At 44.0% G+C, this 17,500-nt stretch overlaps 1 protein-coding gene across 1 annotated transcript in view; it reads right to left on the reverse strand.

Moving 5' to 3' along the window:
• Positions 1 to 3,819: 3,819 nt before the first annotated feature.
• Positions 3,820 to 17,500, reverse strand: part of LOC310964909 (fibronectin type III domain-containing protein 4-like) — a 20,063-nt gene continuing 6,382 nt past the window's right edge. Inside the window, exons 2-7 of the mRNA XM_083938220.1 lie at positions 13,610 to 13,725; positions 8,249 to 8,350; positions 6,965 to 7,067; positions 6,477 to 6,566; positions 5,740 to 5,906; positions 3,820 to 3,938 (exon numbers count right to left, since the gene is read on the reverse strand). Coding sequence (XP_083794346.1) covers positions 3,897 to 3,938; positions 5,740 to 5,906; positions 6,477 to 6,566; positions 6,965 to 7,067; positions 8,249 to 8,350; positions 13,610 to 13,725 — 620 coding nt within the window. The 3' untranslated portion in view covers positions 3,820 to 3,896. The remainder of the gene's footprint in view (positions 3,939 to 5,739; positions 5,907 to 6,476; positions 6,567 to 6,964; positions 7,068 to 8,248; positions 8,351 to 13,609; positions 13,726 to 17,500) is intronic.

Genomic DNA, 17,500 nt, shown 5'->3' on the forward strand with positions numbered 1-17,500 from the left:
TCTGATCCAGGGAGGCCTAAAGCTGCAGCTCCTGCTCACTGTAGGGTGAACGCTGACATTTGCTTCTATTCAAATGAGCCTGAATGCATCCCAACACACACACACACACCTCATCCACTTGTAGCCTAATGCTCATCTGCTTTACATGCAAAACCTGTGCTCTTTCATTGGGAACTAAAACACAGAATCAGTTTAAGATGATGGGGATTTTTCACACAGAGAAATGTTTCAAAACAACCAAATACAAAGAGAATGAATGTTAAAATATCAGCCTGCTAAAGCCGCACTGTTGCAGCTGTGCACGTTTGTGCAGCAGAGCACTTCATTACTGTAGAGCTGCTGGTTCCCTTCACTGACGTTTGGCTTGATTTTTTTACTTTACACTCAATCAACCAAACAAATCTAACCTGACACACACAGTTTCAGACGCAGTGACTCACTCGTCCTGAGAATATGATTATCTTCGGTGTCCATCTCCACTAAACGTCACTTAATGCATTTGGATATCAGAGAGAAAAAAGACCCAGAAGGCGCCTGAGAATGATCACGTTTAAAGTTTTCTTCAGGAATAAAGTGATCCAGTGATAGTTATCTTAACATCCATGGGTATATCACAATCAGGAAGTGCTAATGGCTAATTTCAGCAGACTTTTATGGTGCCAATTTTCCACAAATGTGTAAAAACATAGGCTGAAATAAACTTGGTCACAGCAACATCGTACTTCCTGTTTACATCCCCAATGTGAAATCATCTTCCAATAATTCAACTAGTGCACATAATAATTTGTTTTAATCTGTCATTTATCTGCAATTATATAGTTGGATATATTATTGAAATATTCCTGCACACAACCTGCACGTAATAGAGTCCAGGCGCCACCTGTTGGACACATGTCCACATGACTAATGTCACAATGTTGTTACTTGATTTCCAGAAAAATGTGAATAAAATAGACTCCACCACTTAGTGACTTACAGTAAGACTTACTTTTGTATTGTACCTTTTCTTAAATGTTATGTTTAAATATGCAACATGTGCATTATTTAATTAAATGTGCACCAATTTGCATAATTTCCAGAACAGAAATGTTTTCTTGTTTGACATCTTGACGTAAAAAGATTTTTACAGAGAGGATTTTGGTAAAGAAATATCTTTTTTTTGCATCTTTTTTAGGGATAAATGTTCAGTTAAGCAGGTTATGAATGACACATGAACAAAGCCCTCTGTAAAAACTTTCAGACTACAGAAAATAATGGAGCAGGAAAGTTTGTAAGTGGAGATTTCTGGACCCTCAGGAGAAATCTACGGATGAAACAAACCACGTACAGTGAAATAAACACCCACGTGTGTGTTTATGTGTCTGTGCACTAGTGTGAAAGGAGACTGTGCATGCACGTACACTGATGCCATGCGGTGTGTGTGTGCATGAACGACGCTGCCACCACCTTTCTTTCATTTTTATTGAAACTGGAAACTATAATCAACAGCTGATCCACAAACATGATCTCTCTGCTTAGTTTCAAGTTTCCATCACAAGCCTGTGAATGTTCTCATTCGTCCAGGTCGTCGTTATCCTCAAAGCAATTTCAGTCAAAAGCAACTGGACTTGGTTCTTTGTCTATGAAGACGTTTCACCTCTCATCCAAGAGGCTTCATCAGTTCATGAACGCATCTGACCAGGCTGGGACTGGACCAGGACCAGGCTGGGACTGGACCAGGACCAGGACCAGGACCAGGACCAGGCTGGGACTGGTTACCATCATATATTAGGAGCCACATGAGTCCTTACCCCAAGTGAAGGAGTTCAAGTACCTCTGGATCTTGTTCACGAGTGAGGGGACAATGGAGCGTGAGTTTGGCCGGAGAATCGGAGCAGCGGGGGCGGAGCTGCAGTCGCTCTACCGCACCGTTGTGACAAAAAGAGACCTGAGGAAGGCAAAGCTCTGGATCTACCGCTCAGTCCTGGTTCCTACCCTCACCTGTGGTCATGAAAGCTGGGTCAGGACCCAAAGAACCAGGTCGCGGGTACAAGCGGACGAAATGTGTTTCCTCAGGAGGGTGGCTGGAGTCTCCCTTAGAGAGAGGGGGAGAAGTTCAGCATCCGTGAGGAACTCGGAGTAGAGCCGCTGCTCCTTTGCGTTGAAAGGAGCCAGTTGAGGTGGTTCAGGATCATCTGGTAAGGATGAACCCTGGGCGCCTCCCTAGGGAGGTGTTCCAGGCACGTCCAGCTGGGAGGAGGCCTCGGGGAAGACCCAGGACCAGGTGGAGAGATTAGATCTCCACACTGGCCTGGGAACGCCTCGGGATCCCCCAGTTAGAGCTGGTTAATGTGGCCCGGGAAAGGGAAGTTTGGGGTCCCCTGCTGGAGCTGCTGCCCCCGAGACCCGACCCCGGATAAGAGGTTGAGGATGAGATGAGATGAGATGAGATGAGATGTGGAATAAAAACCCAACACTTTTTACTCAGCTCTGAAACAATGATTGCGAAGTTAGAGTTTATTTGATCATGACAGATTCGAGATAATACATTGTGGCTCTCTTTGTCTTTCCAAATTTCCCTGGTTTCACTGTGGTACATTCAAGAAAGAGCTGTCAGTGATGGCAATGACCTCCTGAACGCGTGTGAGAGCGAACGGCCTTCATTTACAGAAGCAGAGGGTGCTTCCTAACCTGGCTGATCTCTGCACGGCTGGTGTGAGGGGGCTGACACGACGTCTCATTCAGGAAGCATCGATTGTTGCCGTTCTGAGACTTCCTCTCCATACGGAGGAAGAAGTCAAGCAGCAGAGGAGGAGAGATGCTTGTTTAGATGCACAGACGTCTTGTTCCGGTCATAATTTAAAGGATGATTCCAGGTATTTTTTGCATTTTCATGGCCAGGGATCTTGCACAAGTGTTGCCTATAGATGCATTCATTATTATAATCTGGACTGTTTAAAATGTACGGCATGTAATTTACAATCCAACAAGAGGTCCAACCAATAGCCATAAATTGAAAATATATATAAACAGGCTTCATTTTCAGCTGTTACATCCAGGAAAAGGTTGAACTTGAATACAATACAGGCTTGGAAGTAAGCTACTAAGCTAATCATGTGTCTAAATAACTGAATTAGATGATTAGTGTTAGTCATCGTTCTAGGACGTGTGAAGTTAAACACACAGTATATCTGATGAACTATATGTTGAATTAATGAAACTAATTGGGAAAGTTTCCCATACATTCAAATATCTGTTTGAATTACACTTAAATTACTTTAAATCTGACCTATGTACATATTCTAATTACATATAATACACTGTATTGATGTTAATACTGTACATATCATTGCTGATTAGGAGATGAAAACACAGATGAGGTGAAGTTAAAAGCACTAAATAGTTGGATTGTAAACAAATGCACACGTTCAAACTCTCGCATTCATTCATGGAAACAAAAGTCTTCAAGTCGAACTTGAACCCACGGACCTTTTAAATGAATGTGAGGCCGACATGCTGGCGAAAAATCCACAATGACTCTTTGAAATCAAAAAGAAGAAGAAGTCCTAGAGATGAGACATTTTTGCACAACAGGAAATGAGTCGGGCTGCGGATCAAGATGCGTCCTTTTGCGCTGAGCTCCTGGAAAAAGCTGCAGTTTGCGCGCCTTCCCAGTCTGTTTGAATGCTGCAGTCTCCTGCCACCAGAGGGCAGTAGTCACCCATTGCTCTCATTGTTTCATTTGAATGGAGTGCTTCTTACTTCCCCCCATATTTTACAATAAATTAGACCCTCAGCCGGGTCTATAAATTCTTCACTTGCCATGATAATCCTACTGAAGTTCCTCAGGCAGCAAATGTTGCACATCACTGACTCCTGCGCTGTACAGTGAGCCTCAGAAAGCAAACACCCAGGTGTCAGACTCTAATGATGCTGATGGAGGAGGAGGCTCTGTGGAGCTGAAAGAGAGAGAGAGAGAGGGAAGAGTGAGAGGGAGCTACATCCGTGAGTCACAAACAGAGAGGGTCACATATATGAATATGACTCATAAACACCCGTGTGTGGGCCGTATTCACATGCACTGCCACGTGGCTGCATGCACTTTATATATATGATAAGATGTATTACCTAAGCAAGGCCCCGCGCAAGCTCGACATTTCAGACAGGCCCAGCTGAGGTTCTGACTTAATTGCGTTCAGGTTTTGGCCGAACAAAAAAAAAAGGAAGTCATATACTGCAGGAAGGATGATGGGGCACTTTACTGTTGAATGAATTACGCTTGGCACGTCTCGTTGGGTTCTTGTTTTTGACTTTTTATGGATTCTGCCTTTGAATTGGACGCCCGTTTTATTGAATTGAACATTGTCCAATTTCATTTTTTTGACAGAACTTTGTTTTGCATTCAGACGGAGACGCCAAAGTTTCCAAAGACACCGAACGCGTCAGGCTAAATTTGGGGGAAAATGTGTCTAATATAATAGAATATAATAGAATATAATAACTTTAATGATCCCAGACTGGGAAATTTTTTTGTAACAGCAGCAGTGGGTCAGCAAATAAAACACTTTCTACATAACATAAATAGAATCCAATATATACATAGTGTATATGTACAGTGCACAGTGTGCTATAAACAATAAACAATTATAATATATACAACAAAATATGCTAAATATACTATAACAATAATAATATATACAAAACAAAAAAAAACAGTAGAGAGAGCAGAGTTCTCTGTCAGGCAGAGGTGAGAGTGTTATTATATATATATATTATATACATTATTATTATTATTATATACAGTGATGGAAAGATTTCCTGTATCTGTTGCTACGACAGCGAAGCTGAAGCAGACTTTTGGAGAAGCTGCTCCGCTGTCTGACCAGTGTGAGTTGGAGAGGGTGGAGAGGATGATACATGATGGAGAACAGTGTTTTCAGTGTCCTCCTCTCCACCACAGCCTCCAGAGGGTCCTGTTTGCAGCCAATCACAGAGCCAGCCTTCCTGAGCACTTTGTTGAGTTAATGCATAAAACCTCTAATTCATCTGAGACGTGGAGTCACAGGCTTGAGTTTGACAAGTTCAACTCAAAGATGCATGACCTTAATTCTGCAGAACTTTAAGTCTTAATATAATTTGAAGGGGGGGGTGGGTTGTCTACCATGTTTATATCTGCTGTAAAGTTTGGCGTTTTAACATGGGGGGGGGGGGGGTCTATGGGTATGAGCCTGAAGTGGCTGCTGGATGAACTGCAGTGTGTGGCACTCATCTGCAAATATAACATCATGGAGAACGATGCTTCCCTTTAACGAGGAGCCATATGATTTAAGGGATGTCCCGCCCTTTGTTTCTCGTGTTTTTCAAGCATTGTAAAATAAATTCTGATGATAACGTTGCTCTTCAACACACTTTGGCATCTCAAGAGAACAGAGTGCTGCAGAGGCAGTGAAGGCCTCGCCTCAAACTCCCGTTCACTGTCGTACACTTGTAAACTCGGAGCACGTCCATGATGATGAGATCCACGGCAACAACCAAACAAGCCCTCTCTGTTCCCCGTCTGGTTGTTTTATATTTAGCCACGATGGCTGCAGCTGTGGTTGCTAGGAGATTTCTAATGCAGCTACAAAGTGCTCTTTAGAAAGGACACAAAACACTCCTGGTGGCGGAGAAAGATCATGCATTATAAAGAGAGATGCTACAGCGAAATGAAAGGCTTAGAAGTTTTCTTAATGAAGGTTCGTGGGAGTAGGAATGAGTCACCCTGCTGCTGTGCACGGCTCCGTTGTGGTAGATGGGCGAGCTGGCGGCTGAAGCGGTGTAGTAGGGGGGAGCGGCTCGGACCAGCGGCCTCTTGGCTTTCTCTTTGCTGCTGTTGGAGTCGTTGTCTTTGATGATGTCATACTGGCGGCAGAAGAGGGCGATGACGGCTGTGGAGAAAGAGGCCGAGGACGAGGACGAGGAAGAGGTGAACGTCAGACACGTGAAGGAAAAGCTGAGCACACTTAAGAACTGCACCAAAGTACAAATCTGAGGTTTCTGTAATTTACTTTTCACGCCACTCAGAGGGAAATGCTTTGACTTTGTACACACACACACACACACACACACACACACACACACACACACACACACACACACACACACACACACACACACACACACACACACACACACACACACACACACACACACACACACACACACACACACACACACACACACACACACACACACACACACACACACACACACACACACACACACAATGCCAGTTGGTCAAAGACAAAAGGGCCAAAATCACAGCGAGTATGTATGTAATGAGGGGAAAAGTCCACTATTGCATGTGCATGTGCATTCACACACACACTCGTCCTCGTTTGTCCTTCATGTTTTTGGCTTTTTTTATTTATGTCCATTCATCATTTTTCAAAAATTTCAACTTCAAAAAAACAACTTGTCACACACACACACACACACACACACACACAGACGCTGACCTGCCCACAGCAGCAGCACAGTGGTGATGATGAGCAGCTCTCCCGTCTGTAAGTGAGGAGTCATGCCCAGACCTTCCATCGCCGGTTCATCTGAGGACAAAAGAACCTCATCAGCGAGGGTAAAAACATATTCTGCACCAGTCCTCACGCTAATCTAAGTGGCTGTAGCTTCAAATTTACAGACAAGAGGAAGATATCGATCCTCTCATCTAAATCATGAATGAAAGCCAATAAGCATCAAGCTATTGCTTTAATGATGAGCTGGCTTTCTAGGCAAGGTAAGGAGGATGGTCGTAGTGTTAGAGAGTAGTGTTTTTAATTCAAATGAGCTGATTAAAGCGATTTATCTTACACATAATGTATTTATGTTTGTATTTTTCCCTATTTGACTGTTTCATGTTGACGTTTCCCCTTAAAAATGCACATTTCATGAGATAAACATGGTGACAGGAAGTGAAATATATGTGTGTGTGTGTGTGTGTATTTACGGTGGTCCAGGACTCCAGCTGGATAATGGTCACTCCTCTCCAGAGTCCTGAAGTGGACGGCGCGGCTGGGCTGGCTGTCACCATGCGGTCCAACAGACTGCACCTAACCCCCCCCAAAAAAGATTTTGTGTCTTTAGGTGAAAGCATGAAGTAAACCGCATACTCTAAGGAAACGCAGATGGAGCTTTTCACCACTGAACACTGGGTACATTACCAGGGAACGACATTATGTAACGGTGACAGAAAACTGGCTGGGCGTATATTTAGCGAGCAAATGGTGCTTTGGTTTTTGGCCGGGATCCTGAATGATCATTGGAGGACGAGCAGTACTGTAAATGCAGACGGAGAGCTTGAAATATGAAGGAGGGAACACAGATTTCATCATTTTCAGCCCCGAAAACGAAGCAACTTGCAAAAGAATGAACAGGTTTGAGGGTTTGTTCTTGACTCAAACAGAACATTAAGAGCAGCTTTAGTGGAGAAATTTGCGAAGGTCAACAATTAAACAGGAAGAGAAACTCATGAAAGAGCTACAATTACATACACAAGAGGTCTAAGTGTGTGTCTGCAAACACATTACACCAAAAGGTTAAACACAGAGAGTTTTCTGTGCAAGTCATTAAAGGAAAAACGACTGTGAAGGCGAACGTGGGTGAGTCAATAATTACAGCACTTCATCACAAAATAAGTCCAAGAAGACTTTTGTAATTGGCAAGTTTCAGATTTAAGCTCCGCAAAACCGTCTTTGAGTAAAACAAAGACGCCTTGAACCAAACTCCACAGAGAGGTTCTTTTATTTTTACCATCCTCCCCTGACGCTGCAAGAACAGTTTGAGTTTTTACCCCTGTGGGTCTGCCGAGGCCTCAGTGCATTGCTCAATGACACTTCTGCAGGACATGCGCCTGCTGACGAGCACATTTAACCGAGTCCTCCGTCTGAAGGACAATTTGTATCAGTCTATTAAGCTAGAATGGATTATAAAGAGTTTAATAGAGTCATGATAATGGAGTCCCATTAGATCAGTGAGAAGCTGTGGTTTGTGCTGGCGTTTGATTTAAGAAACTCTGAGCTGCAGAGTGTTATGTTAATCACACGGTGTGAGAGGAAGTTAATGAGAATGAGAGTGAATTTCTAAAATGCACTTTATCATTCAGTGACGCTCCCAGGCTCAAAGCTGCATTGCCGACATTTGTACGAGGCAAACTCATGGTCGTGATCGGTGAATGACGGTTTGCTCAGTTATTGTTTGAACATGACGACTGTGGGTGGTGTGTGCACCTCACCTGGACGCTGTAGTGTGTGTCCTCGTCCAGGTCCCACAGCACACACCAGCGGCTGGACGTGTTCACCTCGCGGATGGAGCGCTGCATCAGGCCGTCCTGCCTCTGGAGACGAACACAAGAAGGAGGTGAAGGTAGAACTACCGCACCATCATTTAACATCATTATTTCACAATTTCCACACAGACGGATGTTACAAACGCAAGTAAAAGCCTCCACTGTAACAGGCAACTTCACTTTACTCCAATAAATTCAGCTCAAACATTTAGAGTCCCAGTGGGGGAGTTAGGTCTGCTGGGGGAGTTCGGTCTGCTGGCACAGAAACACCAGCATTCAGAGAAAATGAAGACACTCAGTCTGCAACAACAGCAGCTTTGACTGTGCAAATATCAACCTCCTACAGATCTTGGGTACATGGTTTCCACCTGGTGAAGCAACAAAGACTTTTGCTTAAATCAAATCGAATCAAATCAAATCAAATCAACCTTTATTTGGTGCTTTTCATATAGAAAGTACCGCAAAGTGCCGAGTTACAGAGATGTACAGAAAAAGAGAAACATCAAATAAAATCAGGAGAAGAAAGTTAAAAGAACCCTCCCACCCCCACAGTCATGCACAGAGACACACACACACACATATATGTATACGTTCATGCACACATTCACACATACACACACAGCCACGCTGACACACACACACACACACACTCACACCTACACAAACACTAGCTGTCACTACAGAGACACGGCCGGGCAGCGAGACCTGAGGTACAGAGGAGGCTGGAGGAAGCTACCTTTGGGGGGGGGGGGGGGGGGGGGGGGGGCAACCACACCGGGAGAGATCCCAGTCCAAGGTCGAAGGGAGCCCCGCCACAGAGACCACCGCCACAGAGACCACCGCCTCAGAGACCACCGCCTCAGAGACCACCGCCTCAGAGACCCCCCCAACCCGGGCAGACAGGAGCCTCCGCACCAAGGTCCAGAGCCCTCTAGCTGCCCGGGCCGGAACTGTCCACGGGACAGCACCCCCCGCGGCCAGACCAGAGACAACTCCCAAACTGGCAGCCCCCCTGAGGAAACACTGGAGACTAAAAACTGTTGCCTAAAACAGTAAAGGGTTGAAATATTAAAGGCTTAAAGGTTCACAGGCAAAGCAGGAGCCTCTTGTTTTGGACCCAGGTAAATAAGTTGAATCTACCCTAATAAACAAGTTCACACTGCCAGAGCTGCAACAGTGAACCAAAACTGTGTGTAATGAGCAGGAAAGGTGAGAGGAAACACAAGTCTCAGTGGGTTTCACATAAGCAGTCATTGGATCATATGTTTGCATGGAAAAACGTGGATGACAGCTGCTTTAAGATGTGTTTCTTGGCAAACAAGAAGAAGAATTAATATAGAGAAGACTTTCTACACTCCACATCTCAGCATTTATCTTAACAACCCGTTTAATTCCAGTGGTTAAAAGTCTACGATCCAGTCAGCGGCGGGCATAAAAGTCTAGTTGAGAATGAGACAAAACTTTAACGCAGTAAGTAAACGTGGCTTTAAAGCACTAAAAGCCGAGGAAGAGTCAATAAATAAAATGGCTGACGGGACGCTCCAGGCTCTCCAGATGTCTGAATCACCCGAGACTCAGCAGCGGAGTCAAAGTGGTGTCTTCTGCTCCGCTGGCAGCCCTGTGAAGCTTTAATTGCCCCACAGCACTTAAACACCGTCATATATAATACATCATTATGGACGTTCAAAGTTAATCAATACCCGTGACTCAGCTGCAAAATCCGACCTGACGTTGGAATAAAAACACAAATGAAAAAATGCTGCTAAAGCAACTGGCCTCACAAATGTTTTTGTTAACATTCATTCATTCATCTACAGCCTCTTGTCCCTGTCGGGGTCGCAGGGGGCTGGAGCCGATCCCAGCTGACATCGGGCGTGAGGCGGGGTCCACCCTGGACAGGACGCCAGTCTATCACAGGACACATAGAGACGAACAGAGACAGACAACCATTCACACCTACGGGTGATTTAGAGTCATCAATGAACCAAACACCTGCACGTCTTTGGACTGTGGGAGGAAACCGGAGAACCCGGAGAAAACCCACGCAGACACGGGGACAACATGCAAACTCCACACAGAAGGGCCCCAGCCGGGACTCAACCAGGAACCCTCTCGCTGTGAGGTGACAGTGCTAACCACCAGTTTACTTTTAATACACATTATGCTTCATGATGTTGCATTTGACTACATTTGAATGTATATTAGTACACATTCAATGTTCTTGTTGGTTCTTATAATGGCAGAGGAGATGTTTCTGCTGAGCCATGAGTAATACCTGCAGTCCTCAGTTCGCACACAGCCCGGAGGTAAGGGCAAACGTTTATTTCACGCTGCTGCTCTTTAAGCTTCATTTGTTCAAGCGCCTGCTAATAATTCAGTTTCTGCGTCTGTTTCATTTGTATTTTGGCTCCTTTACACAAAACCTGCTTCTTTAACACGCAGTCATCCGTTGCGTGTCTCAGAGGTTCCTACAAAGGTCAGTGAAGTGTGTCGTCTGTGCGCACCCTGAAATCAGGTGGAGATAAAGTTTGCTTACAAAGCTATTTTTAGGTGAAGGAAGAAGTCAGCGGCTTGATGTGTCTCTGCAGTTTAGTGCAGCACATAAACAAGCCTCTTGGTTCTGACAGCTTTCGTCTTGCAGCAGGTTTCAGAAAACACTTTCTGCAAGAGTGGCGTGGATTTATGGGATCACTGTGCACCCGCATTTACACGCCATCACCAATTAACCTCGTGATAGTTTGGGATTTATTATCAGAGTGAGGATTATTGTGCATCTCAGTTACACAATCTCAAATTGGGAGACTTCCTCCGTTTGAAGGGCTTGTTGCATAATGAGTGTGAATCTGAGCAGCCGGGGCTTCTGGGATTTGGATCGACTTCAGATGAGAAGAAGAAACTCTTTGTCTGAGCAGATTCACTCGTCCTGTTTCTCCTTCACACACACACGCACGCACGCACACACATATACACACACACGCACACGTAATGAAAAGATATGAGATGAGCCAGTGTCTGTGGGTCCAAACCAAGCCTAAAGCCCGACACTGGATCACTGGTGCTTGTGTTTTTCACGCCTTCAAAGCAGAACACTCCTGCAGATATGCTCGACACACACTGCATCAGATTGTTTGCCCTTTTGTGCATTTTCACCCTCATGCGAAGCAACTTTTGATGACTAACAGTCAGAACGAAGAGGAGCTCAGTGGATAAAACCTCCTCTACCTGTAACCATCAAGTCCCTTATTAATATTTGAGTACGCCTTTTACATAAGAGCTTCCTGAGGTCATGGCAGGGCATGGTTTACATCACCATCCTCTGTTTTCTTGCAAATGCAAAATGTTGATGGATTCTTTCTGGAGTCAGACGTGAGGGAACTTTATATTTATATAAAACAACAAAACCCAGAGGAGCTGTTTGGCATCGCTGTCCCTGTGGATGTTCCTCCTTTGAGATGAGTCCCGGCCAAATCATTTACACTAATGGACACAACTTCCACTCAGACCTCAGCTAATGTCCGATCTCCTTTTGCCAAAACTGTGAGAGGTAAAAACTGATTAGAAGGAGCCGAGCTGAGTTAGCAGCCTGCGCTTCAAGAGATGCGAGCTGAATAAAAAGAGGTGATATATGAGTGGAATTAAATCTCTAGTGATACCCAGCCAGGGGTATCTGCACCCCAGGGGGAGGCTTTGTGGAGAGACTCTGAATATGCAAACTAAATTATAAAATAGACGGTTTAATAGAAATCATATTCACTTATTGAGTCAGCTGGAAAACTTGAAAATTGCTGAAATAGTTAAATGGTTGTCGCAGTTTGCGGTAAAGGATAAAATGTTCTAAAATAATTTCGTGTAATGGATAAAAGGTGTGAAAATGGGGCTGATCACGATGGATTAAAGTAAATGCAGGCGGCAGTAGCTCAGTCCATAAGTGACTCGGTTGGGAACCAGAGGGTAGTCGGTTCGCGTTCCTGTGTGGACCATGAATGGAGTTTGGACTGGTGGCTGGAGAGGTGCCAGTTCATCTCCTGGGCACTGCAGAGGTGCTGTTGAGCAAGGCACCGAACCCCCAACTGCTCGGGGCGCTCACTGGCAGCAAAACCACCACAAAGGTAGATGCAAAACATCTAAAAATGGATTTAAAATGACTACAAAAGAGAAACAAAATGACTACAAATTGACGAAAAGTCGACTTGTTGAATTTGGGGGTCTTGTTCCCACATAGTTGACAGAGTGGTGGGGGGGGCCCTTACAAGTCTGTGCCCAGGGGCCCATTGTCTCAGAATACGTCCATGGTTTCAGGGTCCTAAACCTGGACTCATTCAGACTCAGATGAGTCACTTCTGCACCATAACGACAGGAAATGTCTCAATCTCAGATTTCAGAGAGAGGGGGAACAGACAAACACACCGGTGGTGATACAGTTTGTTCAGATACGAGTCGGCAGAGTCAAGGTCAGACATTTTAGGGGGGCGTAAAGAGCAGAAACACACATTTGGGAGTAAAGGACTTTTGCCTGACTGTTGCCATCTGGGTGACGGTGTTGCCTGACTCTGTTCACTAAAAATAGATCCAAGTTTTCATTTGCTCCACAACACATTACGTTTTAAACAGGTAATGCACTCGCACTGTGAGGGCTCGTCCCTCTCCTCCTGGTATATATATATATATGTATATGTGTGTATATATGAATGTGTGTGTGTGTATATATGAATGTGTCCATGACGTTTGCATCTATTCCTGAACTTTCTGATATGACTGCTGGTGACGTTGACATTTATATTCTGCGTTTCCATTACCTACGTGTGTGTGTGTGTGTCAGAGCTTTCTTGATAATTGGATACTCGGGAAGTTCCCGGTCATCTTTTGGCCGCAGACTTGAGTCATCAGGAGATTTGTTTTTTTATCATTACCTCAAAACGTCACCCTGCCTCGACATTAACAAGGGTGATGTTTACGAGGTCCCCCGACGGCTGAAGAGAATGCACTCGTCGAGAGATAAAGACCATCAGAAACAAATACATAACTCAACTTTGAGGGAGCTGCTTTTTTGCCCGTGAGCGAGGCAGAGATCCAAGTTTTCATAATTTATACCCTTTAAACTTGTGTGCCTGCAAAATGAACTGGCCTCGGACCAAATGTGAACACAGACGAGGGGAGAGGGTTAGACCGTGGGGAATTAAACGAGTGTCAGATTGACTAATTATTTTGAAAAGCTTTTTGAGGGATTAAAGTAATTAGGGGAAATCAATCTGTGAGATCAGCAGATTACACATACACAGCCACGATGCTGCTGCTCTCACTGGATACCTGCTGCGAGATGGAGTATCCGATGACGGTGTCTCCCTGAGGGACGTTCCAGGTCACCATGGCCGAGTGGGCCCTCAGCTGGGTCACCGATATGTTCACCGGGGCTGCTGGCACAGCTGTAAACACACACACACACACACAACAAAGGTATCACTGGTTAGGGACGGTTGGCAACACAGTTTAAAGTCGACGTAGAGTGTGTTTGTGTCCTGCTGCAGGAAAAGGAAACTCTACGACAGCTCTACAACGTGTGTGGACGTGTGAAAACTCTACGACAGCTCAAAGTGTGAGGACGTGCGGCTCCTGGTTCCTGGTCTCCAGCTGGGCATCCTTAAAACAAATGAAGAGCCGCACTGATACTCCATCATGCACACGTGTCTTTCTCTGCGTTTCCATCAGATTCTTGTCCTGCGCGTCCTTGAGTATGAAATCTGTGAGGTTAACTGTCCCATCTCCGCTGTCATGTTGGATCAGTGTGTCCTCTAAATGGCTGAAATGTAAATGTATAATCATGTGCACACACGCGTACGCTGTACTTCCACACTCCAAGGCTCATATTTATGATCCTCGGGGGGGCACTTGAAATTGATGGGGAATCTGAAGTGTTGGCTAAGAGACATATTTTTATATAAATCATTAAATCACCGGTTAAAGCCGCGACCTCAACTGAGAGGGAGGGACGGAGAAGGCAAATACCTGTTAAATAAAGCTGTTTCAATACTATTACCATCATTTTATGGTGTTTGACAAAAGGGATGGGAAGAAAAGAGAAGGAGGGACGTGAAAAGAGAAGGAATAAAAAGGTTTTAAAGACAGACTAGAAGACAAGAGAGAAAGATATATATATATATATATATATAAAGATGCAAACAAAAAGAAACAAAAAGACAAAATTTGACAAACAGCAAGAAAGAAAGAGAACAACAGAAAGAAAGTAAAAAAGACAGAGACAAAATGAGACAATAGACTGAAAGAAAGGGTAAAAAAGAGACAGAAAACCAAAATGAAAAGACAAAATATGACAACGAAAGAACGAAAACAAGACATGAAGAAAGTCAAGAGACAGAAACAAAATGAAACAGAAGACTGAAAGAAAAGGATGAAAAAGAGAGAAGAGTACAAAACAGAAACCCAAAATGAAAAGACAGAATATGAGAATGAAAGAAAGAAAACAAGTCATAAAGAAAGTCAGGAGACATAAATAAAGATGAGAGAAAAAAGAAAGAAAGAAAGACTAGACAGAAAAAGAACAAACCAAAATAGAAAACGAGAAACTCAATGAGACAGAACGACACAAAGAAAAGTAAAGAATTAAAGAAAAAGAGAAGCAAACCAACAGAGGGAAGGGGAGAGGATGGTAGAGAGAGGATGGTAGAGAGAGGATGATAGAGAGAGGATGATAGAGAGAGGATGGTAGAGAGAGGATGGTAGAGAGAGGATGGTAGAGAGAGGATGGTAGAGAGAGGATGGTAGAGAGAGGATGGGAGAGAGAGGATGGTAGAGAGAGGATGGTAGAGAGAGGATGGTAGAGAGAGGATGGTAGAGAGAGGATGGTAGAGAGAGGATGGTAGAGAGAGGATGGTAGAGAGAGGATGGTAGAGAGAGGATGGTAGAGAGAGGATGGCAGAGAGAGGATGGTAGAGAGAGGATGGTAGAGAGAGGATGGTAGAGAGAGGATGCTAGAGAGAGGATGCTAGAGAGAGGATGGCAGAGAGAGGATGGTAGAGAGAGGATGGTAGAGAGAGGATGGTAGAGAGAGGATGGTAGAGAGAGGATGGTAGAGAGAGGATGGCAGAGAGAGGATGGTAGAGAGAGGATGGTAGAGAGAGGATGGTAGAGAGAGGATGGGAGAGAGAGGATGGTAGAGAGAGGATGGTAAAGAGAGGATGCAGATGAGACATGAAGACGCTGACCCCAGAGAGGAAGTGATGAGCAGGCATCGCTCCATGACTTCCCTCTGCACGATGATTTAACATCTAATGAATCAATACTCGAGTCAGGAGCGACTGATGACTCCTTCCACTCAAACGTCTCCTTCATTTAGTGCGGGACCAGAATAGATACTCCGTATGTCTCATCCACTTCTGTGGCTGCAGCATGCAATTAATACGGTGCAGCGCGGGGAGACTGTATTATTCCACTGAGGAAAAGCTCCTTCAGTCCGTCTGCGTTCTCTGTAAGAGCTGCACTCGTGTGGAGTTACATCCCAGCACCTGTTAGAGACCTGAAACACTCCAGTTTAGTCAGAGCTCATGTGAAGAGATGGTTCATTGGTGCTCAGCTCTGTCAGCACCAACACTTGATGACACCTTCCTGTCCTCGGTCCGTCTGTGCTCAACCTGCAGCCATCTTCTCTTTTTACTGCGTGCTGTCTTATTGTTCTCTTGTTGTTATTGTGTTGCATGCATTCTGTGTTTGTGCGTCTGCTCTGCATGCTGTGGTGACACACACAGACATACACAGACACACAAAGACCACAAAAAGACACAAAAGACCACAAAAAGAGACAAAAGACCACAAAAAGACACCAAACGACCACTAAAAAGACACATAAAGACACAAAAAGACACAAAAAGACACAAAAGACACAAAACGACACCAAACGACCACTAAAAAGACACATAAAGACACAAAAAGACACAAAAGACCACAAAAAGACACCAAACGACCACTAAAAAGACACACAAAGACACAAAAAGACACAAAAAGACACAAAAGACACAAAACGACAACTAAAAGACACATAAAGACACAAAACGACCACAAAAAGGCCACAATATGAGGACAAAAAGACACAAAACGACCACTAAAAGACACATAAAGACCACAAAAAGATACAAAACGACCACTAAAAGATACATAAAGACACAAAACGACCACAAAATGAGGACAAAAAGACACAAAAAGACACAAGACGACCACAAAAAGACAGACACACACACACTGCGTGCTGTCTCATTGTGGTCTTGTTGTTATTGTGTTGCATGCGTTCTGTAGTTGTGCGTCTGCTCTGCATGCTGTGGTGTGATGTGTGTTGCGTCTTGAATGATGTTTTCTAAATTGATGCTGTTTTGTCAGGTGTGTTCACTGCTGTGCATATTTTGTAGATTGCCCTGACTGTAACTTTGTCATTTTAATCTCATTTTTTCTATATTCTATGGTGGTCAGCACTGTCGCCTCATAGCATGAAGGTTCCTGGTTTGAATCCCGGCTGGGGCCCTTCTGTGTGGAGTTTGCATGTTGTCCCCGTGTCTGCGTGGGTTTTCTCCGGGTTCTCCGGTTTCCTCCCACAGTCCAAAGACGATAATGTTTAAACAAATTGCACCGACTGATTTTGGGAAGTGTTTATCAATCAATATAGCACTTTATAGTAATGTCCTTTTAATAAACATGAATGAGAAGGTAATAGGGCATTATAAGATGCATTTGTACACCATTATGAGTTAATAAGACTGTACAAGTGGCAATAATAGCATCATAAACACGTTAATTGTCAGATTATAAGCAGCATTATTATGCGTTTATTAAAAGTTAACTATGCTTTTCACAGCGAGCAGATCTTAAGCAGTCTGGGCTCTTTGCTGCATGTCTCTATATCTCTTTATCTTTAAACAATATTAATAATTGTATAATGAAGGCTTTATTAACCCTAACAAAGGGGCCGTATTAGCTTTCATGAATGTGTTTCTCCTTAGTGCCTATAAATATCTTATTAACTAACAATAAATGTGTTTATAATGCTATTTTTAAAATGCATATAGTCTTAAGACATTATGTTAATAAGCATATGATAAGAATTATCTTTATAAAGTGCAACCCACTCTTCTAATTACTTGTATTTCATTATAAGCGCTGCAGCTTCGTGGTGCTGCTTCTGTTGTGACGTTCTCC

The sequence above is a fragment of the Echiichthys vipera genome, assembly GCF_963691815.1.
Source record: "Echiichthys vipera genome assembly, chromosome: 23".
Taxonomy (NCBI): Eukaryota; Metazoa; Chordata; class Actinopteri; order Perciformes; family Trachinidae; genus Echiichthys; species Echiichthys vipera.